Raw genomic sequence first — 27,895 nt, forward strand, 5'->3', positions numbered from 1 at the left:
CCTCTTCTATAGAAAAGGTTAGAACTAGCAGGAACCCACCCCTGCTACATACATGTGTCACCTATCCCTATTACAACACAATATATATTGCAAACAAAATGGCTGAATCCATAATTTTATTGCAAGGGAGTTTTATTTGCAAAACCATGAAATTTGAAAAATACGTTTGTCTCGGGGGAAATAAAATTCTATATAAAATTCATGAACAAAATATTTGATACAAATATTCATAAAAGGGTTAGAGTGAAAACCCTGATTGATAACAACTATTACTGTCCTAGCCTCTTAACCTACAAGGCAGCCAGTAATGAAAGGATATTAGGCATGAAAAATAATGTTTGGAGGATAAAGACCATTCATTTTGTGGAATTATTTATTAAGGTAATTCAATATATTAAATAAGACATGAACCGATGGAGAGCTTTTCAAAATTAAAATAAGTTGCTACCAATTTTTAGAGGAGGAGAAAGAAAGAAAAAATTCCCCAATGTTTTTTCCCATAGCAAGAAAAGCATCAGGGGAAAAAAGGCATTCACTTCTGCTACTAGCCAAAAACTTTCCAGTGATTTAGAGTGAACCGTGAAAAAGATTTGATGGCACATCATCATTATCATCATCATCTTCAAAAGTTCTTTTTCCTGCACTGCAAGAGATCCTGTGTGCATCTGCATGTATCACCTACATTATGCAGTTGAGTGTGAGGGGGAAACTAAAGCAGAGAACTCCACTTTCCGCACTCCTGAACACCCATAAATCAAAAGTGCAGAAAGCTCTGCATGCCTAGAGAAGGCTCATCTCCTTCCCAAGCTAGGTTCTGAAATAACAGCAGCCCTATAAGTACCACGCTCTTCACTCAGATTCTCAGTTAATATTCCTTTGTGGAATGGGAAGGTTCTCGTGAAGGTATTTCATGCTCCCTTGCTCGGAAAAGTCAGAAACAATGTGATTTTCCCCACGTAGCAACCACTTCGTCGTCAAGAGCCCCTCAATCCCCACTGGCCCACGGGCATGGATCCGTGATGTGCTGATGCCCACCTCAGCACCTGAAGAGGAAAGATAAAACAAAAATGGATTTTAAAATAAAACCAAAAGGGGGGAGGGAGGGAAACTGTCTAATGTTAGAGGTCATGTTATCCAGATCATGTTTGCCCTCATTTCAACATCTTGCCAGCATTTACTCATTTCTATTTCTTGACTTATCAGATTGTTCTCTCCTTAAAAGAGCTCCCAGATTACCAGGGTTCCTTGTCTGACACAGCGCTAAATGGAAAGCAGTTAAATGTGTTCAGCCAATATCTGGTATATTTCTATTTAAGTTGCATCCTCAGGCAAAACATCTACATACCATATTTTTTCGGAGTATAAGACACACCGGAGTATAAGACGCACCAAGGTTTTGAAGAGGCCAATTAAAAAAAAAAAGTAGGGAGGTAGATAGAGGGAAAGAAAGAGAGAGAAATACAGTAGGTAGGGAGAGAGAGAGAGAGTAGATAGGTAGGTAGATAGATAAAGGGATAGAGAGAGAGAGAAATATATATATAGAGAGAAATACAGTAGGTAGGTAGGGAGAGTGTGTGTTTAGGTAGGGAGAGGGATAAGAGAGAGAGAAATAGAGAGGGTAGGTACGTTGGTAGGTAGAGGGATAGAGAGATGGAGAAATACAGTAGATAGGTAGGGAGAGAGAGTGTGTGTAGGTAAGTAAATAGAGGGATAGAGAGAAAGAAAGAGAAATACAGTAGATAGGTAGGAAGAGAGAGAGAGTAGGTAGGTAGGTAGATGTTTCCAGGTGTATTTATCCATGTGCTGGAGAAGGAAATCGCTGACAATTTGCAGCACCTAAGACTTTGTTTCTGCTGGCACAGCATTTGATCAATGTAATTCTTATCAATCAGTTAAAGTGCTTTCCGAAAGGAAAGGGAAAAAAAAGTTTTGCACTCTGCAAACCTCCCAAAAACAGCCCGTTTTTCACGAACATGGGCTCGTTTTTCTCCCCAAAAAGGCATGAATAACCTTGGGGGGGCTTGCAGAGTGTTCCGGGGGGGGGGGGGGGGATGAGCAAAAAACAGCCCGTTTTTCACAAAAACGGGGTCGTTTTTTGTCAAACAAAATCGCATGCATAACCTTATGGAGGCTTATAGAGTGCTCCTGGGGGCTGTAGGGGCAAAGTTGAGCAAAAAACTGTCTGTTTCTTGCTCATTTCTGCCCTCCCCAGCCCCCAGGAGCTCTCTGGAAGCCTCCATAAGGGTATGCATGGCCATTTTGGTGAAGGGGCGGGGCTTCGGGAGGCAAAAACTGCTGTATTCAGTGTATAAGACACACCCAGATTTTCAGCCTCTTTTTTGAGAAAACAAGGTTTTATACTCCAAAAAATACGGTAGTTTCAACTATGGCTCTTACTTTATTATTCATGCCATACTCCGGTTGTTACAGGTTGCTGTTGACAATTGCTTCTTGATTATGCACTGGTTCAATTACGTCTTTCCCACAATACTTCATGAACAGGGCATCTTAGCAACATCTTACACTGGTTTTAAGTGCTCTGCTCCTTGTATAATCTCCACCTCCTCAAGATTCTTCTTGCATTTTGGCTTAAATTAATACTAAAATAACCCAAAGCTTTTAAAGGCAGTTTAGCAAATCCCCTTAAAATATCAAATGTCAGAAAGAAAGTCAATCATACTTGAAATGTTGATAGGTTTAACCTCAAGATAATATTTTGTGTTTAACTTCAGGCATGCAGAGAGCAAGTAGCACATTCCCTTACCCAGCCCAAAACGATAGCCATCTGAGAAGCGAGTGCTGGCATTCCAGAACACACAGGCACTATCCAGGTGCTGTAGGAAGAAATCTGCTGTTTTCTCTGAAGATGACAAAAGAGGGGAAATCATTACTGAATAACCTGTTTTATAACAGCATTATGTTGCTGTGGGCAATTTTAATGCAGCATAAATCACCTCTTTGAACTTGTTCTATGTGTTGCAACTATTTTTTTTTTCATTAAGATGATGCTAAGATATTTTGCACTATGACTGCAACTAAAGGCTAGATATTTTGTCATAGATAATTCTGTAAATTATCTTTCCGAAAATAGAACCTGCAACACAATGTTGCAATGTTCCTATCCTGGATGAAGGCCAGGCAGCTATGCCTTCTTTTAGGATTTCTCACTCAAGTACCTGTGGCCACACTAAGTTCTCACTGGAGATGGCAGTCTCTGAAAAAGTATTAAAAGTACTCTGAGTACCAGCTCCAAGTCCAAATAGATCAGTGGAAGAAGCATGGAACAAGAGGCACCTGAAGAGCTCCAGCAACAGAGAGCAGCCTTGGAGGGAAATAATTAAAAACAAGTCATAGGAAGGCCTCTTTGGGATGTTATTTATGGAGTAAGGATGCCACAACATAATCCGTCTGAGTTTCTCTGGAAACATAAAGTAATGCTGGCCATATCAAGGAAGATGACAAGGTCCCATCTTTCCTTGGGAGCCTTGGTCACAGATCTGGGGCTGGAAATGCTAGTGAGGAAGCTGCTGTATAAGTATAAGTAAGTATAAGTATAATCTTTATTGTCATTGTACTTAAATACAACGAAATTGGTTAATTTTTGGCTAACTCTACTGTGACACCAGGAGCTCAAAGCCGCAGCGTCTAAACGTGCCGCCATCTTGTAGCTACAGGCAATGGCAAAGGAGGGGGTGGGGGGGAGGCAAATATGCATTGTGGCATTATGATGCAAACTTTGTCCTTGCATATATATGTTGTGATGGAAGTACAAAAGGACAGGGCTTGTTTTGTGATGTTGATGCAGTTTTGTCATTTTGGCATGATTAGGATTTACCTGTGGCCCATATCTTTAAATGCAAGGGAAGGCAGGAATGGGGGAAAGGTCCCTTTCTTAAACAGGAACTTCAGGAGCAGCCTTTGTGCCAACTTAGGCTACCCTGAAACCCTCACACAGACATGTGCGTTTTTCTGCACCAGAGGAGTCGATTTTGCCACTAACCATTCTCTGTGATGATTACATCTGTGTGGGAGCTCCCATATTTATGAATGTGCTCAATAGCATCTTGCGCGCTGTCTACCACTTCAATGCAGCATTCCAGGTCCCCATATTCTGTGCGAAGAGATTTCACCTCTGAAGGGCTAAATGTAAGATAGGAGGCAAATTTGGGGCCAGCATGTATCTTTACCTAATGAAAGACAAATACACTTTACTACCGATTCTTTTCCGAATCATTTTCTGCACAAAACAGTTTGGCTACATAGATTACCCAATTCACACATTATACAACACAATCACTTGCCTGATCAGATTGAAGCAAGCCTTAATTGGGTCTGCACATCTTACTAAACCGTAAGTCATAAGTTACTGAGTGGGTTTTCATACAACCAAATATTATTACATTATTTGTTAAATTTATATCGAGCCTTTTCTCTCTGAGCTCAAGGTGGCTTACATGAGGGATTATTTTACCCCTGCATTTAACCTAAGGTCAGGCTGAAAGGATGACTGACACAAAGTTATCCAGAGAGTGAAGTGTGAATCCAGCCAAGAGGAGTAGAGTGCTAGGTATCATGTGTTTGCATGCAGAAGACTCAATTCAATCAGTGGCATTTCCAGATAGAGCCAGAAAAGTCAACGTCTGAAACTTTAGAGAGCCCCATCCATCAGTGAAGACCAGCCTTCTCTAACCTGGGATCTTCCAGATGCAAATGGACTGCACCTCTCAGAATTCCCAGGCTGCATACATTAATTAGGCTTTAGGCAGTGCCTTATATTCTTCTCTATGTGTCTCTGGGGAAAAAAAATTCTCAGCACTGGGTCAAATATTTTCGGTCACGAACTTTTACATAGGAACCTAGATGAGGAATTTCTGTCTCATTTGTGAGGCTAGTCCATAGTTGTTTCTTTCAATCAAGCTCTCAGCCTCTGAAGTTGCAACTAAAATTCTTTCAGTATCCAGCACTATAATCTGGTTCCAAGAATATTACACAACAATCAACCAATTTTTATTGAGAAATTCTGCGTTTCCAAGGACTTGGGCTCAGGACCCTCATTTTCAAATATTTATATTCAATATATTCAATATATTCAAACAATATCCTCTATTGTTTTCCAATTTAAATAAGATTGCAAGCATCTTGAGAATCCCGAAGCTGATGCGCTATTAGAAAGCCTGGTTTCAATCAATATGTGCTATCAGGACAAACAAATGCTACTACTTGTTTGCTAAATATGATATATACACCTTACTGCTGCATTTAGAAATTTCTCAGTGTATGCATCAATAGTGTCATCTTTCAGATAGTACCTCACACTGCACTGAAATTATTGACAGCCACTTTTTTACACTTCACTGGAAACAATTTTCACTTGCCTGTTCCACCCGCAACATGTCAATAATCTGATCAAAAACAGGAGTTCTCAGCAAATCCCGATGTATTAGCAGTGTCTCCAAAGCATTGCAGGCTGCAGGATATTCACATTTTGAGTCTCTTACTGGAGGAAAGATAGATAATTGGTTTAATTCTGTGGCTTGTTTAAAGATGCTGGAAAGGAATCTTCCTACAGAGTGGCACTTTCCAGATGTGTTGGACTATATGTGTCTTTGTTTAACGAAGTTGTTTTACAACTGTTTGAAGTTATGGTGGCTATGGAACAGCTACTTTACGGACTGTAAAACACTTCCAGATGTCATAAATGATGACATCATTTACTCACAATCATGTGACTGCATTTGGACGGATCAGCTTTACAACTGGTTGTGGCTTCTGCAGTCTTGTGACAGCAATTCGCAATATTTTTTGCCAATTTCTGGCAAAAAAAAATCCCCATTCAGATGAATGGGTGTATTTAATAGCTGTCGCAAAAAAAGGGCAGAAAATTACTTCTGGTCACGTGGGTGCCTCTAGTTATGATTGCAACAATCTACACCTGTAATTCCAGGCTCAGTTATGGTTGCAAGTTGAGGACTACCCGTATTGCTCCTATGTTTAGGAATTTTGAAAGTTTTACTGTACATTTGGAGCATAAGGCTGCTCTATAACATCCAAAATATATAGATAAGTAAAGACTTGAGGATAATTCACCTCCTCCACGCTTACCCTTAAGAAACAAAATCTCTCACCTATTCTAGTAACCTTCTCAATGCTGGCTTCCAAGTCCACGTAGATATGGCAAATGCCTTCACTGTGCCCCATCACTGGGATTCCTTTGGCTGCTTTTTGGATATCCCGAACCAGCTGAGAAGAGCCACGGGGAATGATCAAATCTATTAGTTTATCTAATCGGCAAAGATCTTCCACTTCCTCTCTGGTATTCACCTGTAAAAGCCAAACCAGTCAAGTCACAAACATTAGTTTATATAAATACAGACATGCCTGTACATGCATATATATGGTTATGTTTGGGTATATATGTCTCTATATGTCTCTCTGTCTCTGTCTCTCTCTCTCTATATATATATATATATGTGTGTGTGTGTGTGTGTGTGTGTTGTATTTGTGCTGACACCATATATATATATATATACATACACACACACACACATACATATACACACACACACAGTACATGCACACGCACGCGCACACACACTCTCTCACAGGTGTGCCTGTACTGTACATACACAGAGACATATATACCTAAACATAAACGTATATGTATGCATGTATGTGTATATGTGTGTATCTACATACATGTATACATATATAGGTTTGTGTGTGTATGAATTCTGTAACATGAACATTCATCATGAGGCTAAATATAAAACAGATTAACAAAAATATTTTTGTTAGGACCAATGCAAATATATTTAGCTATTTTTTAAAATTGTTGTATCAGCCATCACAGTGGTTAAATTCTCCTTTATATTTTATTTTTTATTTCACCATTTTATGATGTTCTAAATGTATCCTTTGGTTAGCACTGTAAAATATTATGGTTAAACAAATTTATATAGCTGCTCAGGGACTGAAATCACTTTGAAATTTTGAAAATAAAAATTGTATATAAACATTGTTCACACTATTCATTCTATTTTCGAAGCCTGAGGTATACAATTGTGAACAACAAGCTTATCAAAACATGACAGCTCTAGAGAACAGTGTCTGGAATAGCCTGTGCAATCACTCACAAATTCTCAAGTGGAAAAGCACAGCCTCAAATGAAGAACATTTTCACAATCCCCCCCCCCCCCAATTCCTTGCACTGCACAAATCCTCAAGCTGTAATTTTTAGAAGCAGAATTCCAACAAACTGCAATTAAAAGAACAAAAAATCTGTTTCAGATGCAATAAACTGCAACATAATTTTCAACAAAGAACAACTGTTGGCACATTTACGACCAGTAATTCTCACTTTATTTCCTCATCCAAATATTAATTTCCATGTATCAAACTTTTTCTTAAAAACAGAAAAAGGGCAGTATTATGTTGCTTGTACTCTTCTTTAAAAATGCATCAGATTTTGACATCGATTTGAGATTTCCTTATCTTACAATACCTTTCCCCATTGGAGGTACCCTATATTGGGTTCCTAAGCTCTCACCAGTTGCACTGCATCCTTCACCCCATGAATTGAAAGTGCTTCCTGAGTCAGGTGGTGAAGGATTTGATTGCTGTGCAAAGCCTCTTTGCCTCCTTTAAGCAACAGACCATTTCCACTAGCAATAGCCAAAGCAGACACCTGTCAGGACACAAGAGAGACCAACATAGTAAGAACAGTAAAGAACAGATCACAGCACCTTTTTAGTATATCACAACAGTCTCTTACTATCTGGCACTTTGAGATAAAAAGGTAAAAGGTAAAGGTACCCCTCGCACATACATACTAGTCGTTCCCGACTCTAGGGAGCAGTGCTCATCTCCATTTCAAAGCCAAAGAGCCAGTGCTGTCCAAAGACATCTTCGTGGTCATGTGGCCAGCATGACTACACGCCAAAGGCACATCGAACAGTTACCTTCCCACCAAAGTGGTCCCTATTTTTCTACTTGCATTTTTACATGCTTTCAAACTGCTAGGTTGGCAGAAGCTGGGGCAAGTAGTGGGTTCTCACTCCATTACAAGGCACTAGAGATTCAAACCGCTGAGCTGCCGACTTTTCTGTTCAACAAGATCAGCGTCTTAGCCACCGAGCCACCATGTTCCCTTGAGCACCTTGAGATATATTGCATCAAATCTCTAAAAATTCCCAGACACATTTCCTAGTTTTTCTGATACTGGAGAAATACTAAAGGTATTATGAGTCCCCCAGGAGAAGATCTGCATCCTAAAATATATTACACAGGAATATGAATTTGAGACTGAAATTCTATTTTAAAGAGGCAAAAGAACTATCAAAGAAGTGGTTTAAAAAAGTATCTTTCACGAATGAAAGTATGTTTCTATTTCACAATAAACAATATTACTACTGATAAAAATGAGACCGTACCTGGGGAAGGCAATCAGGGCGGGATTCAAAAATCACCAGCAAGACCCCAATAGGCACAGTCACTTGCTCAAGTTCCAAGTCCTTTGCTATTCTTGTCTTTCTAAGGACACGGCCAACGCTGTCTTGTGAGGACGCAGCAATCTGACGCAATCCAATGGCCAAACTGTTCAGCTTGGAGGTTGACAGGCTGAGTCTCTTTAACAAAGGCAGAGCCAATCTCCCTGAAATGGAATCAGAAATGAGATCAGGCCCAGATCAGTTGCAACAGTTAATGGGATCCACAGGAAGGCAACTATGGGAAAGAAATCTTTCCTATTCCTGAAACGGGGGGTGTAGTTACTCATTCCAAAGTGGAAGTTGTCTTTTTCTTAGTTTCAGTGGATAATACAAAGTGTACAAAAGAACAAAAGATAGTCAGGAAGAAAGGACAATTAGGTGTTAACCACACAGTCGTTAAACGATGCCCTAGAAATGTGTATCCCTGATAATGTTCATGTCTGAAATATTACAAGTGACCAATACCAATATGACGGTGATCACATCTGCAGACATCAAAAGAGCCAATTCCTAATTTATGAAAAGTTTCCCCTCCTTCCAAAAAAAAAAAGAAAAAAAAGAACCAGGACTCCAAAGTTTAAAGGAAATGTGGTCAAATGTTTCTTGAATGCTTGCAGATTGCTTTATCAATCTCCACAGGGTGTGAAAACAAAAACTAATCAACCTCAAAAATGCCTTATCCTTGTGAAAAATCATTCCTATTCCATAAACAAGCTTCCTGAACTCTTTCCACAGTAACCTTTATTTTCAGCCTCTTCCAAGTCCTTTTTGTTAGCCCGAAGAATCTCTTCTCTTTGGTCTGTCAGAAGATCAGCAAGGTGATAGATGATCTCAGCTCTCTGTAGTAAAAAGAACAGGGAGACATCAGCCATGTTATTGCAGGTAGTTTTTGATCATTTATCTTTCTGTAGCTTGGATTTAGTCAAACCCAGTTCCCTTGGTCATTATTTGTGCAGACCACACACCCAGTGTTGCAAATGGTCAGACTCTGTCTATACATAAATCTGAACTGTTATGTCACCCCCACCTGGTTTGTGGGCTCAAGTAAAACTTCACTACCTTCTGCTTTTTCAGTGAAGAGCAACTGCTGCAAGTAACCTGAAAGCGTGATTCCTGGGCTCTGCTATTACTTTGCTTTTCCTTAGATGGAGATACTTTAAGGTGTCATCAACAGCATTCTCCATGGGAGGCACATAAAAAGGATCCAATTTCAACTGTTTGCAAATGTGTGCCCTCCAGATACATTTTCTACCATTTCCATCCATCAATGAATGGATGACTGGGAATTACACATGGGGTTCTCCAACACATCTGATAGCACTACCAGATTAGAGAAACCCCCAGTACAAGAATGTAGGTACTTTCGTTTGTATAGTGAAAAATTCATATTAACCTTTCTGCAAGATTTATTCTTGTACATAGGCAGTCCTCAACTTGCAAACATCCAGCGACTGAACTTACAACAGCACTGAAAAAGGTGACGCATGACCAGTTCTTGGGCTTACAACCAACGCAGCACCCCCAGGGTCACATGATTAAAATTTAGGTGTGTAGCAACTTATGACAGATGTGGAGTCCCAGAGTCACATGATCATCATTTGCAACCTTCTCACTTGGTTTACCACAAGCAAAATCAATGGGGGAAGTTGGATTCTCTTAATAACTGTGTGATTCACTTAACAACTACAGCAAAAAGTAAAATCGGGCATGTCTGACTTAATAACTGCCTTGCTTAAAATGGAAATTCTGGCTGCAACTGTGATCATTAATTGAGGACTATTGTAGTGCTATTCAGCCCCGAACACCTGTGGGAAGTTACAGTGTTTTGTATCACAACTGGAATAAATACCTGCTCAGGTTGCAGTGCTGCCAAACTTCTGCCTCCTGCTCGAGCCATTTCTGCCTGCTGTTCTACTGTTGGTCCTTTGAAAACCAAACAAAGAACGTTATATAGTAAACACCGATCTTTAATTCCACCTTGTACTAAAGGATATAATTTTTAAAATTTAATCATATTTAATACCTATTATAAATTGGAAAGCGTAAAGACCCAATTATCAAAACAAAAACACCCAGCCCTAAACTAACCCTATCTAAAGAGGGCTCCATAACCAGCCTATACCAGGGTCTGGGTCAACCGCCAGGACTTTAATAGTTTCCTGAATGTCATAAGGGTGGGAGACCTTTACTCTGGCCTTTTGTCCTGGCAAACCAATTACATTCAATTCATACATTGCGTTTGTTGTTGTTAGTTGTGAAGTTGTGTCTGACCCACCCCATGGACAATGTTCCTCCAGGCCTTCCTGTCCTCTACCATCCCCTGGTAGGGATTTAAGCTCATGCTGACTGCTTCAGTGATTCCATCCAGCCACCTCATTCTCTGTCGCCCCTGGGCTGGTATGAAATCCATGAAAGTTCTATTGGCATCCCCTTCTAGGAGTTGTGATTCAAAGTACCTAATCGACACCAGAGACATTTAGCCTACTGTGTCCTAAAAGTTATATTTGTCTTCAGTGCAATTCTTCTTTCTTTGCAGATGATAGTTGTGATAGCCCCAACTTACCTGCAGGTTTTACCTCGGAAAAAAATGTGCCAACTTTTTTCCCCTCCACAATATCTGTGATGACATGGCCAGAGATCTTGGGATGTGTCCCGTTAGCAATCACAACTGAAGTTCCTCCTTGGAGAGCCCATAGAGCAGCTTTAACCTGTAAAAAGTGAAATTTTAGGTATGTACAGTAACAACTATTTTAACCTTCTGGCAAGGATGCATCATCCATCTGGTTATTTTTCTGTAAGCTACAGAAACCAGAAACAGATTTATATTTATTTCTATACAAACACATACATCTACATATATGGGTAGCATGTGGTTTTAGTCTCTTTCATGGACAAAAAACAGAATGCAGAAGTAAACTTTCAATTTGAAGAAATTATGAGATTTATACAAAAGCATCAACAGATGTTCCAAACTGCTCTTTAAGTATCATCCTCTTTCCTTTAGTAAGATAATAAAATGAAACAGAAATGTATGAGAAACATAAAGAAAATTTGACCAACCTTGGCCTCCATGCCTCCCATCCCCACTCGAGATTTGTTTCCAAAAGTCACAGACTGCTGGTCTCCAGGATAAAATATATCTATGAGTTTTGCATCATCTGACCCTGGAGGACTATCAAAAAGTCCTGAAATGGAAGGATAGAAATGAATCTGATGGCATCAGATGGCATTAAAGTATCTTTGATTCTTCCCTGGTGACATAATTAGTTTGAAGTATCCAGTCAATTGCAAGAGCAAGAGCAGAACCAGAATAAAGCTCATGAAGCTGCTATCACTCTTGCTTCCTTCCGAGAAACTTGTGTGATATGGGGCAATCTGAATATTGTATAGCCCAAAACCACCTCTCCCACTCCCTTCCTGAACCAAGTCATTGCATGAACACATTATTAATATAATTAGGCAATGAAATATCTTGTACCTTCAACATCGGAAAGAACAATGAGCAGATCTGTCTTCATTTCCACAGCTAGCCGTGCGGCTAAACTATCATTGTCCTTCACACTAATTACCTAGAACCCAAATTTTAAGAAAAGGTCAGTAAAACTAGCCACTATCTGTCTAATTAATTCCTAGCAATGCAAAGCACAGAGGTGGCCCTGAGGTCAATTGGCATTTGCATAGTTAGGAGTCAATCAGTACCATGTCAACAGTCAGTCTGGCAAGTCACAGCAAAAAGAATACATTGCTACTTCCATAAGCAGTGAAATAAACATGTCAACCCTACTCACTGTATTCCATCCTGCTCTATGCACTCAGCCCATATTAGCATGCATTACAGCTCAATTAGTGCAACTTTGAAAACGACTTGGAAAGATTGTTCCAGACACCATCTGCACAATTCTCTCTGCTATTCATTCAAGTAACGTAACTCTTTTTCAGGCTTCTGAATGACTTATCATTGGTTGAAAAAAATTATAAAGGAAAAAATTTCCCCCATCCAGTCATGTCTGTCTCTAGGGTGTGATGCTCATCTTCATTTCTTAGCCGAGGGAACCGGCATTGTCCGAAGACACTTCCATGGTCATGTGGCTGGCATTATACGCCCAGGCGCATGGGATGCTGTTACTTTCCCACCAAAGTAGTATCTATTTATCTACTAGCATTTTCATGCTTTCGAACTACTAAGTTGGTAGGTGAAAGAATGTATAAGTCAATGTAATTCTTAAAACATCAGCATCTGAAGATAGACTTTAATGAAAAGCAGAGATGGACCACACAACATACAAAGCACTTCTGAAAACATGCATGGCCATACCAGGAAGCATGTTGATGTAGCTACAAAGAAGCATGTACCAACCACCCACTAAAAGATGTTACACACGTTTACCCCCTGCAGGTCACTGTTAGGCTCTGGGGGAGGAACCACAGCATCATTGGTATTGATGATAGGAACAATATTCATCCGTAGCAGCTCATGCAAAGTCCCATTTAAATTTCTACGTTTCTGCTCATCATGGAAATCCAGGTTTGTAACTAAGATCTGGGGGAGGAAAAGAACAACTATTCTGATAAAAATGATCCTCTTATCAGATTCAGTACGATGTGCAAGATTAGACAGGTACTACCAACATTTCCAAATTTTTAACAAGGACTTAGGCCAAAAGCATACAAATATACCGGAAACTGTCAAGAGAGTCCAACCCAGTCATATTTTACTACAAGAGGGGGAAATTCTGTAATTTTTTTCCTTTTAAATTTAGGAGAGTAGTGAAAAAAGGGTCAAAGGAAACGTCTGAAGAGCCAAGCCTCATCATTGTGTACATGAAAGAAGTATATGAACTAGGGACGCAAGTGAGATGTTGTCAGGCTTTGAACTAGGCAATCCAGACTACTTTATCCATTTGCTAGACCATATTTCTAAAGAATAGTCCACATATGTCCAGGAATACCTAATCAAAGCCCACCTAAATTTCCCATGAGACAATTTAATAATTCCAGAATCACCTAGAAAGGCCCTCATTAAGTCATCCAAGGCACTGGTTGGAAGTAATCTACTTCTATCTCCCCAAATTTTATACTGAATGAACCTGCTTTTTTTTTCTAGAAGCAGAAGCCAATCTCTGTTTTACAATCCAAGATATAATCACAGACGAAGGTAAGTTTACTTTAAAAAGTCTTGGCAGGTCTGTTTTAAAGTGCAGTAAATTGTTTCCAATTTCTTTCTGCTATGTTGTTTAAAAAATTTACTGAATTAGAAACTGCAGTATACTGCCTAGTCAAGAAATAATCCTAGCCAAATGCTTAACTATTGGGTATATACATACATACCCACTCGGGTCTTCACAAGAAAAATGTGAAAAAGGGGTCTGCCATTCTCAAAAAAATACAACACTAAGGATGATCAAATCCTCAAATCTTTAGGCTGAGATTTACTAATGGTTAATACAGCTCAGTATGGCAGATTAGACTAAGGAGAGTTTGGCAGCCTGTGTTCTACTTTGATGTTGGAGGTGCAAGCCCCACCCCTTGCAATTTGTCCCAGTGCTATTTGTTAAGTCTATCCTCATTAGGAGACTAAAGTTCAGCAGCGGAATGTAGTAACGAATAGCCGTTGAATAGTCACTCACAGCCACCAAAGGTAAAACAAAGAATAGCTTTACTTGCGTAACAAAAATAGGATAAATAGTCTCCAAACAGGCTATAAGCAGTCTTGAAGTATATACAGTCTATTTACACCTAGTTGAAGTTACAGTTGCTCAACTCACAATTCACCATGTAGACAGGTAACTTAGTTACAGACTAGCCACCATCCAATACACGGTCTTCTCTCCAATACAAAGGGAGACAGTAATAGTTCCTTCCTCCTTATATGGCTGCTAAAAGCAATTAGTATCCAATTACATCTCTCTAGCATTTAAAGTAACAGATACATTTATTACAATCATGGCTTATATACATTGCCAAGCCAAGACTAGGGTTACATCCCTAACATTATTGCTTGGAGTTCCTAGAACAGAGGAAAAAAGAACCCATTGCAATAATGAAGTTTCAAAAGATTGGCACTAGCAATTCTACAGAGCGTTCATGAAATGTATGCGGAGTGTTTTACCTGAGCTGCACAGATGCTATATTGTGTGAACATAGCCTCATACAGCGCCATCAGCCCACTCTGACCAGCAGCAGCACAGGCTCGAGCCTCCAGCACAGGAATGGCCTAGAGAGATCCGAAAACACGTTGGTCAGCTATGGCAACCCCTGTAGCGTTTCCAAGGACTTTGGCATCTCTCCCCGGTTACTCACCATATCTTTGAGCTGGCTCTGCCCCGAGTGGAGAGCCTGCCTCACACTCTGTGAAAGCAAGATCTCATGACGGAGACGTTGCTTTCCAAACGCCACTGCCCCACTGGTGACAATCATCATCTCCCGGCCCTGGTTCTGCAGCATTGACACCTAAGGGTCCAAAGGAAGAAGCCCTCTTGCCTTTTTATGTCGCTTCGGTTTTCAAACACAATTGCAAACACTCTTCAAAGGAGCAGTCAGGTTTATGTTGCGTGGTATTAGTATATAAAACAGTGCAGTGTCCCCATAGCAGTTGGCCTCCGAAAGAATGAAATAATCCCCAAACAGTGTAATTTATCCTTAATAGGTACCCGGAAAGATTCTAAGATGCCACCTCTCTTATTTAGGACACTCAGGAACACGTATTAATGTTCGTATTCCTGTGTACTCCTCATTCCTCATTATTTAACCAGCAAAGAGAAATAGTTAACATATCAAGAACTAGAACAAGAGGAAGATTCTACAGCAGGGTCTGATCAATTGACTGAAGATGGATTTAATCTATTGTGGAGCATCCTCCTTTATACCCCAACGCTGCCAACTTTAGTTGGTGTATGGATTTAGAATTTAGATCAATAAATCAGCTAGGTATGAAAGACCTAAGCTAAGTTACCTGCTCAACGATGGATGCCAGTCGCCCCAGGGCTAGGCCACATTCATCACCTCGAGTGACAACAGCACTCCCCAATTTCACCACAATTCTCTTGGCATGCTTTAGCTCGCTGCGGTGTGCGAAAGACTTGCCATGGGTGCGACTGAGGGGTACTGTGATAAAAGGTATGTTGCTCCAGCCTCGGGCAGACTTATTTCTCAAGACGAGGTTAGGAGCCAGTAAGCCTGCAGTTGAAACACAGCAAAAGCATCAGCTGGACTTACCTATCCCAATTCCTCCTCCCTGTCCCAAGTCTGAGATGGAAGCCTCTCCATATTTCCTGTTTGACTTCAAGTTGACAAAGAAAACATTTGTCAAAGTAACCTCTCGGGCACAAACAGAATATTCATAAAGGAAGATAAACATTCCATGGGTTTCATTATCATTATCCATTCATTATCCATGTATATCAGGACATTATAATAGCTTTTTAAAACAAATACTTAAGTTAAATCAAATTCCGGAGATATGCTCAGAAGGCTCTATTGCATAGTGCCCTATCCTTATGGTTGGTATACAGGTAGTCCTCGACTTACAACCGCAATTGAGCCCAAATGACCTTTTTTGCCACAGTTTAGTGAATTACTGCAATTGTTAAGTGAATCACGTGGTCTTTAAATGAATCTGGCTTGCCCCATTGACTCTGCTTGTTGGGAGCCAGCTAGGAAGGTTACAAATGGTGATCACATCACCCTGGGACACTTCAACTGTCATAAATACTGGCCCTATTGCCAAGTGCCCAAATTCTGATCACACAACTATGGGGATACTGTAAAGGTGATAAGTCACTTTTTTCAGTGCCTTGTAACTTCAAACAGTCATTAAACAAATGGCTGTAATTCTAGGACCACCTGTACCCTGTTTCCTCAAAAATAAAACAGGGTCTTATTTTCTTTTGATCTCCGAAATAAGCGCTTGGTCTTACTTTTGGGGAGGTCTTATTATTTTTTTGGAGGTGCAGGAGGCAGCGAGTATGGTCACCTCGTGGCTTCTGCTGTATTGCAATATTTTTGGGGAGGGCTTATTTTGGGGGGAGGGGGCTTATTTTAGCGCATGTGCTTAAAAGCCAGGTTGGGCTTTTTATCCGGGGAGGTCTTATTTTCAGGGAAACGGTATTTATTTTTATATTTTTGTTATTTTAATCTGGTTTTATATTGCATGTTTTAACGTTTGTTGCAATTTGATTGTTGTATGTTGCCCATAGTGGCATTATGTAAGATGGGTGGTCATATAAATTTGATTAATAAATAAATTGTTTTTCTCTATATTAAAAACATGTTTAAATATAAAGTTGCCTCATAAACTTTACAAAATGTTAATAAACAAAAATTTAATAAGCAATGTTTGTTGAACAATCAAGTGCTTCTTCTTTTAATTGCAAAAGGAGGAACTCCAGTAAGACTCTCCATTCCTTCCTATATGTCACTGACCTATATCCTACATACATTTATGAAACCTGAAAATAGACACTGATAAGCAAGGGAGTCAAACTGAAACCTATAGTAATTTTCCGGTTTCATCAAACTGTTGAACTTTTCCTCTAGAATAAACTTCAAAGAGGATGGAATAATACAATCAGTAACATTTCTGCTTTCGGGACCAAGGCTGCAACAGGACACAAGAGGGCGGAGTTGTCCCTGCCTATAAGTGAAACAATGGTGCTGTTTTTGGCCACCGGTAGCAATCTAATTGGAAATTAAGATACCAAGTCTAGAATTCTGCCCAAATGCATCCTAATCACAGGAGATTGTTACCATTCCCAAACTCATTCTCATACATACAAGGATGGGATCCAGCCACATCAGACACCTGCCAGAATCGACCTGAGGAACGCAGGGAAGGGAGAAGAGCCACTCGGCGCAGCATTGTCAAAATCTTGATGAAGAGAAGAACACCTTCAAGGAGAAAAAAGGAAAACCAGAATGATTTTGTTTGGTATAATTTCCCCACTGCATATCAAAAAGAACTTCTACAGCTAAGTAGAAAAACATTCTGGGAAAATATCACTTTCAAAATAAAGCACTAACTTGCACTAAGTGAAATGGGGAGGAAAGATGGAAAAAATATATACAAGCATTTTCTTTTTTCAGAACAAAGGGAAATTCTTTTCAAAATAGATTGGAAAATAATATTGTTAACATTAGCTAAATTGTTAAAAATCTCTTAAATTCCGTAAGGTTAAGCAATTACAGACTTCTTTGTGCTTTTATTTATGAGCCATGATGGCGCAGTGGTTAGAATGCAATACTGCAGACTAATTCTGCTAATTCTGTTGACTCAGCCTTCCATTATCCTTCCAAAGTGGGTAAAATGAGGACCCAGCTTGTTGGGGGCAATATGCTGGCTCTGTAAACTGTTTGGAGAGGGCTGTAAAGCACTGTGAAGTGGTAAAGGTGCTATTGCTATTTAAGGTTTTAGACAAACACCCACCCACACTTAATATTGGAAAAATACCTTCAGAAATTTAAGAACTAAATCATCCTCAAATACACAGATGGAACCAATATTTTTTGCCAAACAAGCCAAAAGTACACCTTTTTATTTTTATGTACATAAAATTAAAAGTGAAAGCACCCATGACATTTTAGGCACTTATCACAGAAATAAACCCAAATCCCCAATAAAGACCAAAGTAGGATATTACTAAAGTATCAATTTGATATGCATACATCTCCAAAGTTTAGAGTAAAGATGTAGAATTAACTAAAAGCACTGCTAATGATAAAGATACATTTAGCTGTTCCTTAAAAATAAGTATTTTCCACAATATATTAATACTAATATACACATTCCCAAGGTAAGATCATAGATCTCTATTTATTGCCGAATTGAAGTTTCTCGTTTTGAAAGCATTACATTGTTATCCTGCTTTTCAACACTCTCTTGTAGTGATTTCCATCAGAGCAACAAGAAGGGGTTAGTAAAATTATAAAGATACACAAAGGAAGAATGGAGAGGGAGGGAAGAAGGGGTAGAAAAATAATATTTTAAGGTTGGAGCAAAATGGTAAACTAACCTCACTAAGGACAATTAACTGTTCTTGTTCCTTTGGCCAATGGATGGAGATAGACTGCTTTGCAGATCCACATCAACAGGTATTTGGGGGAGGAGACAATTCAGGGCTCCTAAATAATCCATCTCCCATAATCACAAGGCTCTTGCCCTCAGCATTCTTAGCAAATGGGATAACTTGCCTTCCAGGAACCAAAAACACACTGGCTACTGGCAGAAATTGGAAGTTGCATCTGTTTACTTCTGTGGCAACTTCTGATTGCTTCCACTTTATTTCTTTTCATATTCTCCCATTCATTCTCCCACCCAAAGTAAAATTAAGTTATATTGGCATTAATTTACAATGGCTTGCCATCCCATTGCTCTGGAGCATTTAAAGCTATTATTTAAAAAGTCAAAATAATTAACTTTTTATATAAGTACATAAGTGATATACCAAGTACTTTAGTTTTATGCTATTATAAGACATGTCATATTTTTTAAAGTGTTAAATTTGGAGTTGATACAAAAATAACGATATATTATATGTATTCTAAGTAAGATTTTCCCTGAAAGATATTTAAAAATGAACTAGTAAGGTGTTCATAGCTGCCTTCACATCATTTCATCTAAATTTCTTACATGAAATTCCTTGCAGCCAAGCATCACTATTTCATTAAGAACAAGAAAGAAGTACATAAAACCTCAATTTCCTGGCACTGGTTTGGCAGAATTAATCCAAAACAGAACTCTTGCAATCGATTCAAGAATTACTTTTGTAACACATTGCTTCCAATGTTTAGCATTGTTACCTACTTTTCATAAAGAAAACACAGAATGGAGAGGGAGATTTCTGTCCGATGCAGCAGGAGAAATGTCAAAAGGCATTTAATTCCTGAAATCCCCACAAAAGCATATTAGCCACCAATCCTAGAGCTGCTGGGATGAGCCACATCAGTTCCACCAGGAAGCGCTGCCAGTAGCTGATGCAACCCGACTCCCAACAACTGAGGCTTTGCCTCTCATACACCAGTGTGGCTGATGAAAAAGTTCCACGTTGCAGCGCAAAATCCAAGTTAAAGATTGAAGTGTCAACAAATGCTATTCCCCACCGCTAAGATGCATCTCTCAGCCACTTACTTGAGTCGTAGTCTCCTACAAAAAACCCACTCTTCTCAATTTAATAGCTTTCCATTGTCCTCTCTTAATTATTACACTTTTACAGATCATGGAGAATAAAGTGCATGCATACTGTACCAAATAAATGCATACTATAACTGTTACTAAATATTTTTCCTCCTTTGACGAACAAGGTGAGCCCCAAAATTAAATATGTTTCCAATCTTATAATTTTCCTTAAACAGACACAGTCATCCGGCATGCATTGATATAAGTGGACTATATATTGTTTAACAGAAACAACTTTAAAACTTGTAAAGGCGGGATGCTGTTCTCAAAGGCTCTCATTATCATGTTGGTGAAATTCAAAAGCAAGCCATGGTCTATTTGCTGCCAATTTGGCTACTTTTTAGATGCACTGATCAGTCACCTCTTAGACACAATTTGTTGCTTCCCTTGGGCCACATGTAAACAATTCTACTGAACAGGAATCAAGTCTACAATCAGATCCACAAACTGTTCAAAACATCTTGTCTGTATCCTTATGCCCCATCAACCATAGGTGACCCCTTTCAGCCAGAGTACATGGTGCCCTGGATGACTCCATAAGATCAGTTCCAAGTATATTGTCAGGTCCGAGCTTGGCTGGAACTACTGTACTAAAAGAAGTCATGGTGACATCCTAAGACTTAGTCTAGTAGAAACAAAAACTGCTAGTATAGGTATTGCTGTAGGTAGCCTGCAGGAAAAAAATGGGTTGCTGGTTGAAATGAGATGAATGGTTGCTAGTAAAATGCACAATATGTTGAACCAAGGCTGTAATCCTACCTCATCAACTTTTCTCTACATGAACATCATCTCAATGTAGAAAAATTTACATTCTGTAATATCCAAAGCATAAGACTTGATAAAGAAAAGGACTTATTGCCATAACAATTATAGGGATGGGCTAAGCAACAACTGTCTCATTTGATGTAGGAATAGCACTTTTCTTCTTCTTCCTCCCAACTCTCCATCAGAGTATATACAATTTCTTAACATTCATTGACACAAAAACAAGTCACCATATGTGAAATTACCCTCAGTGCAATAAAACTAAGCAGAAACCAAACAAGTAAACTCTGTACCAAAATCCATCTTCTGGACTAACATTCTCACTGAGGGTTCTAGCTAGCAAGCCATCTGCCACAATGCTATATTTGATTTTGCCCACCCTTATTTTCCAACTTCTTAAATATACAGTGCAAACCTCTTGTTTTGCTTTAGATAAGCAAGTTGTACTTCCAGAAAAGCTGGATTTCTCTAAACATGCGGATACTTCTTTTATTTCTCATTCCTATTTTTGCTCCATTTTCCTCAGTGCCAAACTAGCTAAGTTAATTTTTAAGTAAAATATCTGTCCAGGAGAAATGGTAGAATGTAAATCACAAAACCCCTATTAAGAAATTCATACGCATCCTTCTTTAATTGATCAATTTTTAAAGACTGTGAAGGTGAAAAAGATGTGGAAATGAAACTTAAATATTCTGGGCTGATAATTTCCTTTCCTTGGAGTATTCAATTGCCTATTACCTTTTACTAACTAAAAGCAGAGTGTTGATATAAAATCATTAACTAAATGTGTAATTATTATTTTTTAAATGTTGAGTCTTTATTGATTAGAATATTTAAAAAAAAATTCTATCCCATTAGATTTGAGAACTTTGCTTTAAAAATATTTTTAGATAGCATAACAAACTTATTTTAGGTGCAACAATGGTGTGAAATAAACTGGAAAGACAGGGTCCCTGCACTTCCTGTTCTTCAGCAACAATATCATGTTGGAAATATAGCATTCAGCTCTTTGCTATTTCGAGATATGCAAAGCTCCTCAGTGTGGAGTTAATCAAGATTTTAGACACAGCTCATTGGTTAGGAGTATATTTTCTAGTGATTAAGTAAAGTATTGTGAGAAGCTAATGGTTGAGAGCAAGAGAAGAAAATAAAAATAATTTCTCTGCATCCTGTAAGATAATAAGACGACAAAAGAGGGAAGTTTGAAGGCCTACGAAAGAGCACCTGTAATAAGCTCACAAAAGCATCCCTAAGTCCCAAGGAAATGGTTTGCTCCCTTTGAATTTTGATATACTTTTGATAGTTTGAAGGGGAGCGTGTTTCCTGATATACAGATCGTGCTGCCCTGTACTGCTTCTGAGATTACTTTGATTTGCAAGGCTAACTGATATCTAGCTCACATTCTGAGCCATGCAACAGCTTTGCTATGGGACTCTGTTTCTTATAGAAGATGGCCATAAGTGTTTTTATCCAATACTGCTTTTGGCGCTAACTAAAATTCTCAGCATTTAAAAAAATTTTTTTAATGAAGAATCCAAAACTTTTTCCTAGCTAGGAAGCAAAACCTAACTAACCTGAAAATTCCACAGAGCCAGACCTGGTGAGTAATTGGAGGGGAGATGAAGAAATATCCCCTGTAGGTTTAATTGGGGAGTTGGACGGTTAATAGCAAACCACTTCTTGTGTTGTCAAGATAATTACAGTCATGTCCGTGAAGTCAACATCTTACTGAGCTTGATTGGAGATTTTCCATCAGAACATTTGCTTTGACTTGCTGGTTATGTTACTACATATCCCCTTCCCTTATTACTAATCTCATACCATGCCTCCTCATGAAACTACAGAAGATCCTTCCAGAGCTCCCATCTGGAAATATATAGCCGAAATTTGGCTATACATGATGATGGGGCTCAAGACACATCATCCATGCAGCATTCAATTATTCCCCAGCTCTCTTGACCCTGGGAATCATACCTAGGAAAGATACATTTACACTAGTGAGTGTGAACATGGGGCATCTACATTTATTAGCAATATTATCTCTACTATAAACATTCTACTTGACGGATACTTCTTTTAACTTTGCATTCACACACATTCATCTAAATGTAATGAAATTTAGATAATTATTTGTCCTATCTGTAGATTGTTTTCTGAGTCTGATTTTTGTAGTCGGTCAATTTATGAAGCATGACTGTCACTGAGGACTTGTATCAATTGTGTGTGACCTGCGTAGGTTCACAAGGAGATTGGCATAAATGATACAAGATTTGGGACTTCATGCTTTCTTGCTGAGAACAAGTCACACTTCTTTTAATGCAAGGAGATGTACTGTTCTCAGTAAAGGAAGGAAAAAAGGGGAAAAGCACAATCCTAGTTTTACTGAATAAAAGATGGTAACTAAGTAAATAAAAAATGGGGCAGGAAACTTGCTTCCACTAAATACTGTCTTACAACATTCAATAATGCTGCTTCCAAATGCAATAGCAAACTTTGGCTCATTCATTCAGAAATATAAGTACAATCTCCATGTTTCAACTCTTTTGTAAGAAGGAACAAGAAGCTTTGTTTTGATCAATAATAGTTAAACATTATAATAAAATACTGACAAATTGTGCTCCTATAAGTGGCTTCACAAAAACATATGAAGGTCGAGTCACAATCCTTAATTATGGTTCACTGAATTTGAAAGCAAAAGAATCAAAATCTCTTGTTAAAAAGAATAGAATGAAAATGTACAAGCCCCAAACTTACCTAGCTTATGCTCATAATAATCAACAATTTATATTTAAATTCACCCAAATTATTAATTATAGTTCTTCTGCAACACTAGAACGTCTACAGATTCTATTATTACATAGTATTCTATAATGTGCATACAATTTCCACTCTCAACATTACAATTATATTGCAACTGATTTCTGCTATCTTATTTTATATCACAGCCAATGAGAAGTAAATAGAAAACTGATACACTCATTTCCCTCCTACTCCCAAAATGTCAGTTTCCATTTTACAAACTCTAGTCCTTCACTGTTACTACACCTTCTTTAAAGATATACTGGTAAATTATTTTAGTGGAAGACAGTGGTCATTTTTTCTTTAATCAGAGCAAATACATTATAAAAAGTAAAGTGTGTAAATTGATAATCATTTCACGAAGATGTTTTTTCAAAATTTGTTGTACAATATGCTAATTACATACTTAAAATGTAATTTCAAGCTAAATTATATTAAAACCACATTTGACGAAATGAAAACATACATGAAATATGTACACTCACCACTTAATATAGGAGACAAAAATTAATCTGATGTCAAAACAGGACTTACCTGTATGGCATTAGTTTATTTCTCTTCGGAAAAATTCTAGTGCAGGACTTAGCAAGCTATAACAAATCCAACTCGTCCAGTCTGGCAATCTGTGGCAGCTTGTGCCTCACATTTCAGAGGAAAAATACTGCTGCCCCCGCCCCACTAATTGCACGTAGATCCAATCAAGTAGCATAAAGCAACAGGAAAATTACAGATCAAACGCAAGAGTAAACAAGAGAAATAAAGTAAGATGTAATTGCTGTCATTTAAAAATTAGCTGCATTTATAATAGAATTCAGGTATGTGTATCTGTCCAGTTGGGGCTAAACTTTCAGAATTTCTCACCATTGGAACATGATCACTGGGATTGCTGGAAGTACCACTCCAGCAACATTTGAAAGATTCACAAATTTTCCATCTCTGGTATAAGGTGGAAATGTGATTAGTATTCTTCAAGAAATTGTTACCATGTTTCCCTGAAAATACAACCTGTCCTGAAACTAAAGCCTTGCCACATTTTTCGCGTGGACAAAAATATAAGCCCACCCCCGAAAATAACCCCCTGGACAAGCCCCCCCTCCGGCCAGGCAGAGCACCGCACACCGACCTAGCAGTATCCTGAAGGCGCCAAGAGCCGGGGGGGGAGAAAGGCGCTTACATTGCTTGGCGCCTTTGGGATCCCACTAGGTTGGGGAGTGGCGTTCTGCCTGGCCGGAGGGGGGAGTTGCCAGGTGGCTGCTCCCTTGCCTCAACATGTCCGGACCCAGCTCTCCCTGCAGCAGCAGCCGCCGCTGCCGCGCTCCGAGCATAACGTCTTCTCCGGTTCCAAACTCCCAAACTCAGCTGCAGAGTCTTCCAGCAGCGGCCGTTCTAGGAGTGTGCTCTGTGGTTGTAGGCTGACTGCTGGAACTCCTTGTAAGAGAGTCTTCCGGACAGAGAGTCTTCCAGCAGCCAGCCCACAACCACAGAGCGCACACCTAGAGCGGCCGCTGCTGGAAGACTTGGCAGCCGAGTTTGGGAGTTTGGAACCGGAGAAGACGTTATGCTCGGAGCCCCGCGGCTGCTGCTGCTGCAGGGAGAACTGGGCCCAGACATGTTGAGGCTAGGAGGCATGCCTGCTGGGGGCGGAACAGGTGCTCGTGCAACCCCCTTCTCCAGCCGGGCAGAGCTCCTTGCACTGACCTAGGGGGTATCCCGAATGTGCCAAGCCACGGGAGCTGGGGAGCGGGCAGAGCGCCACGTGGCTTGGCGCCTTAGGGATACCCCCTAGGTCAGTGAATGGTGCTCTGCCCGGCTGGAGAGGGGGTTTGCTGGGCGGTTGCTCATGAGTTTGGTCACCTCATGGCTGCTTCGCCCCTGAGGCTGTGCCCGGCTCTTTGGGAACCAGTTCGCAAGGGAGCACCGCCAGCAACCCCAAAACAATAAGCCTTCCCCTATAATAAGCCCAAGGCCATATTTTGTAAGTAAAAAGAAAATAAGACCCTGTCATATTTTCGGGGAAACACGGTACATGGCAGCAGTTCATACCTGTATTATTTTCTGTACATCATCTGCCTGCCAGTTCCAACTGGAAAATCCCTCACTTTGGAACTTTCATCTCACACTAAAACAGATGGATCTGATAAACAACTCTGGTCTAGTTCACCAAACTATTATTTCCTACCTCCCTATTTCTTATTTGAAGAAAATAGCAGAATTTATATATCAAATATATATTGATTTCTGTTTTAACATGTCCAGGCCTGACTACAGATGCAGGAAATAATCTTGAGATTTTATTTTTATTCAAATGTCTTAAAAACAGTCTATACCTACCTAATTATTTCAAAAAATGATGATAAAGCCATAGGTTTGCTTCCTTGGCAACATTGCCATGCTTTCAGATAATTTTGATTAAGATAAACTGACATGAGCAAAGCATATTTCCTTCTAGCTTCTTTATTTACAAAAATATCTCTATTCCCTATGTAAGCCCTAAATGTCTTCTTAGAAAATACAGGTAGTCCTTTACTTATAACTATTCTTTAGTGACTGTTCAAAGTTACAATGGCACTAAAAAGTGACATGATTATTTTTTACATTTTCAACATGATCAAAATTCAGACACTTGGCAACTGGTTCATATTTATGATGGTTTCAGTGTCCCAGGGTCACGTGATCATCTTTTGTGATCTTCTGATAAGCAAAGTCAATGTTCATTTAACAATTTTGTTATTAACTTAACAAATGCAGTGATTCACTTAACAACTGTGGCAAAAATGTCATTAAATGGAACAAAACTCACTTAACTTGTTTAGGAACAGAAATTTTGGGCTCAATTGTGGTCATAAGTTGAGGATTGCCTGTAAACAATCCAGTATTTGAGGGGCTGCCACAAAGAAAAGGGGGTCAACTTATTATCCAAAGCACTAAAGGGCAGGACAGGAACAATGGATGAAAACTAATCAAGGAGAGAAGCAACCTGGAATTAAGGAGAAACTCCCTAACAGTGAAGACAATTAACCAGTGAAACAGCTTGCCTTCAGAAATTGTGGCTGCTTCATCACTGGAGGTTTTTAAGAAGAGACTGGAGTGGACAGCCTCTTGTCTGAAATGGTATAGGGTCTCCTGCTTGAGCAGGGGGGGCTGGACTAGAAGACCTCAAAGGTCCCTTCCAGTTCTGTTCTATTCTATTTTATATGCCATTTGCTTGAAAGAATGCCAGGTGCCTGGAAACAGGGCAAAGGTAAGCTGGGATCACTGATGGGCAGGAAGCATTATGGAGATATATTGAAGGAAGACATAGCAACATATTTCCATTCGAACCATTTGATAATAAGTGTGCCTCCCATTACAATCTGTGAGAAAGCCAACTATGTATTTTTAAACATTTAAGCAAGGCCTGCTTCAAAAAGGTTCCCTACTGTAATAGTGAATTAAGAAGCAAATGTGTATAACTGTGCTGCTATAGCACAAGGTAACAAATTGTCAATCTGCTCCCATTACTGCATGTAAGATCCCATAGTTGAGTCATGAAATCTGGAAATATATTTTCTTCTCAAACAGCCAGCATGTGAAACAAACACAGATCCCCCACCCCCCATTTCTTAGGCAATAATGTCTTTGCTTTTTTTTTTTAAATAGCACTTCTGAAATCTACCTACTCACAAGGATCTTATCTCAAAGTTCCTGAAAGTCTAGCATAAACTTTTATGGAGCCAAACAGCCAACTAAGGTGAGATTGTAATAGGACAGAGTAGCTTTCTCATATTGAAAATGTTGTGATTAACTTTTCTATGGTATTAAAATTGCTTTGTAAAATGTTCTTTGCCATGAAATACTGCATGGCAAACGAACTGTTAACATAAACTTATACCATCGTTGTATTATCTTACTACAAAGACAAAAGCTTCATTGAATGCCCTTCTGATGTACTGAATAATTAGCAAGGCTGATTATAGGAGTTGAAAAAAATCAGGGCACCAGATTGGGGAAGGTTGGTTGCTTTGAGAATGTGCTTTTTCAACTCCTATAATCAGCCTTGCTAATTATTCAGTACATCAGAAGGGCATTCGATGAAGCTTTTACTGAAAACCTGGTGTGTGTGTGAGAGAGAGGGGGAGGGGGGGATTAAGTAGTTACTAAAATTCTTGTAAAACAGGTTTCAGGCTGGCAAATGACTACACTAGTGGGGCTTTCACTCTTTTTAAATTTTTAAATTGCTACAGAAGGCTCTTTCGTTGTATCGCATCCCACCATCCCTAACAAAGCTCGTGCCCATTTAGAAGTGGGGAGTACAGTAATCTGTGGTCGTGTTGAGAGTTAATCTCCAAGAATTATCAGGTAGCCACAGAGGCTTGGGAACTCTGGTCTCCAGAGATACGGATGGCTCCCGACTGGGAAAGGGATACTGGTGGAAGCATTCGGACACCGTGCAAAAGAACGCCTCTTCCTCCTCGCTCGAAGGAAAGGCTAGGTCGACCCTCGCCCACTCCGAAGCAGAGGCCGAGACCCCAGCCGCAGCACTGCAACGCGATCGGACCCCGATAGCCCCCCGACCGAGCTCAGCCAACTCTCCCCCCCGCCCCTGAATCCCTTACGAACCTCTGAAGCAGTAGCCGGAGCCACGCGACGCGCCCAGCGAATCCGCCGGACAGCAGTGACTGTCAGCCGAGGGACT

General features: G+C 39.5%; 1 protein-coding gene across 4 annotated transcripts; it reads right to left on the reverse strand.

Moving 5' to 3' along the window:
- Nucleotides 1-355: 355 nt before the first annotated feature.
- On the reverse strand, nucleotides 356-27,895 carry ALDH18A1 (aldehyde dehydrogenase 18 family member A1). Of its 4 annotated transcripts, none has more exons than XM_081955139.1 (18): nucleotides 27,820-27,895; nucleotides 17,259-17,372; nucleotides 15,439-15,662; nucleotides 14,787-14,936; nucleotides 14,596-14,700; nucleotides 12,868-13,026; nucleotides 11,965-12,055; nucleotides 11,547-11,671; nucleotides 11,050-11,194; nucleotides 10,336-10,409; nucleotides 9,226-9,325; nucleotides 8,430-8,650; nucleotides 7,547-7,684; nucleotides 6,126-6,321; nucleotides 5,376-5,497; nucleotides 4,001-4,187; nucleotides 2,765-2,860; nucleotides 356-1,043 (listed from the first exon to the last, which is right to left on the reverse strand). In XM_081955139.1, the coding sequence occupies exons 2-18, from the start codon at nucleotides 17,341-17,343 to the stop codon at nucleotides 862-864; spliced, it is 2,400 nt and encodes a 799-aa protein (XP_081811265.1). In that variant the 5' UTR covers nucleotides 17,344-17,372; nucleotides 27,820-27,895; the 3' UTR covers nucleotides 356-861. The 4 variants fall into 4 exon arrangements, with proteins under 4 accessions (XP_081811265.1, XP_081811266.1, XP_081811264.1 ...); XM_081955140.1 differs by lacking the exon at nucleotides 27,820-27,895 and adding an exon at nucleotides 23,755-23,772; XM_081955138.1 differs by lacking the exon at nucleotides 27,820-27,895 and having other exon boundaries at nucleotides 12,874-13,026.

The sequence above is a fragment of the Natrix helvetica genome (assembly GCF_964273705.1).
Source record: "Natrix helvetica genome assembly, chromosome: 5".
Lineage (NCBI taxonomy): Eukaryota > Metazoa > Chordata > Lepidosauria > Squamata > Natricidae > Natrix > Natrix helvetica.

What these genes read in the sequence shown, in the direction of transcription:
- ALDH18A1 (XM_081955139.1), bottom strand. Translation starts at nt 17,343, where the DNA reads ATGCTGCGCCGAGTGGCTCTTCTCCCTTCCCTGCGTTCCTCAGGTCGA. An exon ending in CAGCACTGCAACCTGAGCAG is followed by an intron (nt 9,326 to 10,335) that starts GTATTTATTCCA and finishes TTTTTACTACAG; the next exon opens with AGAGCTGAGATCATCTATCA. An exon ending in GGAAGAGGCTGAAAATAAAG is followed by an intron (nt 8,651 to 9,225) that starts GTTACTGTGGAA and finishes ATTCCATTTCAG; the next exon opens with GGAGATTGGCTCTGCCTTTG.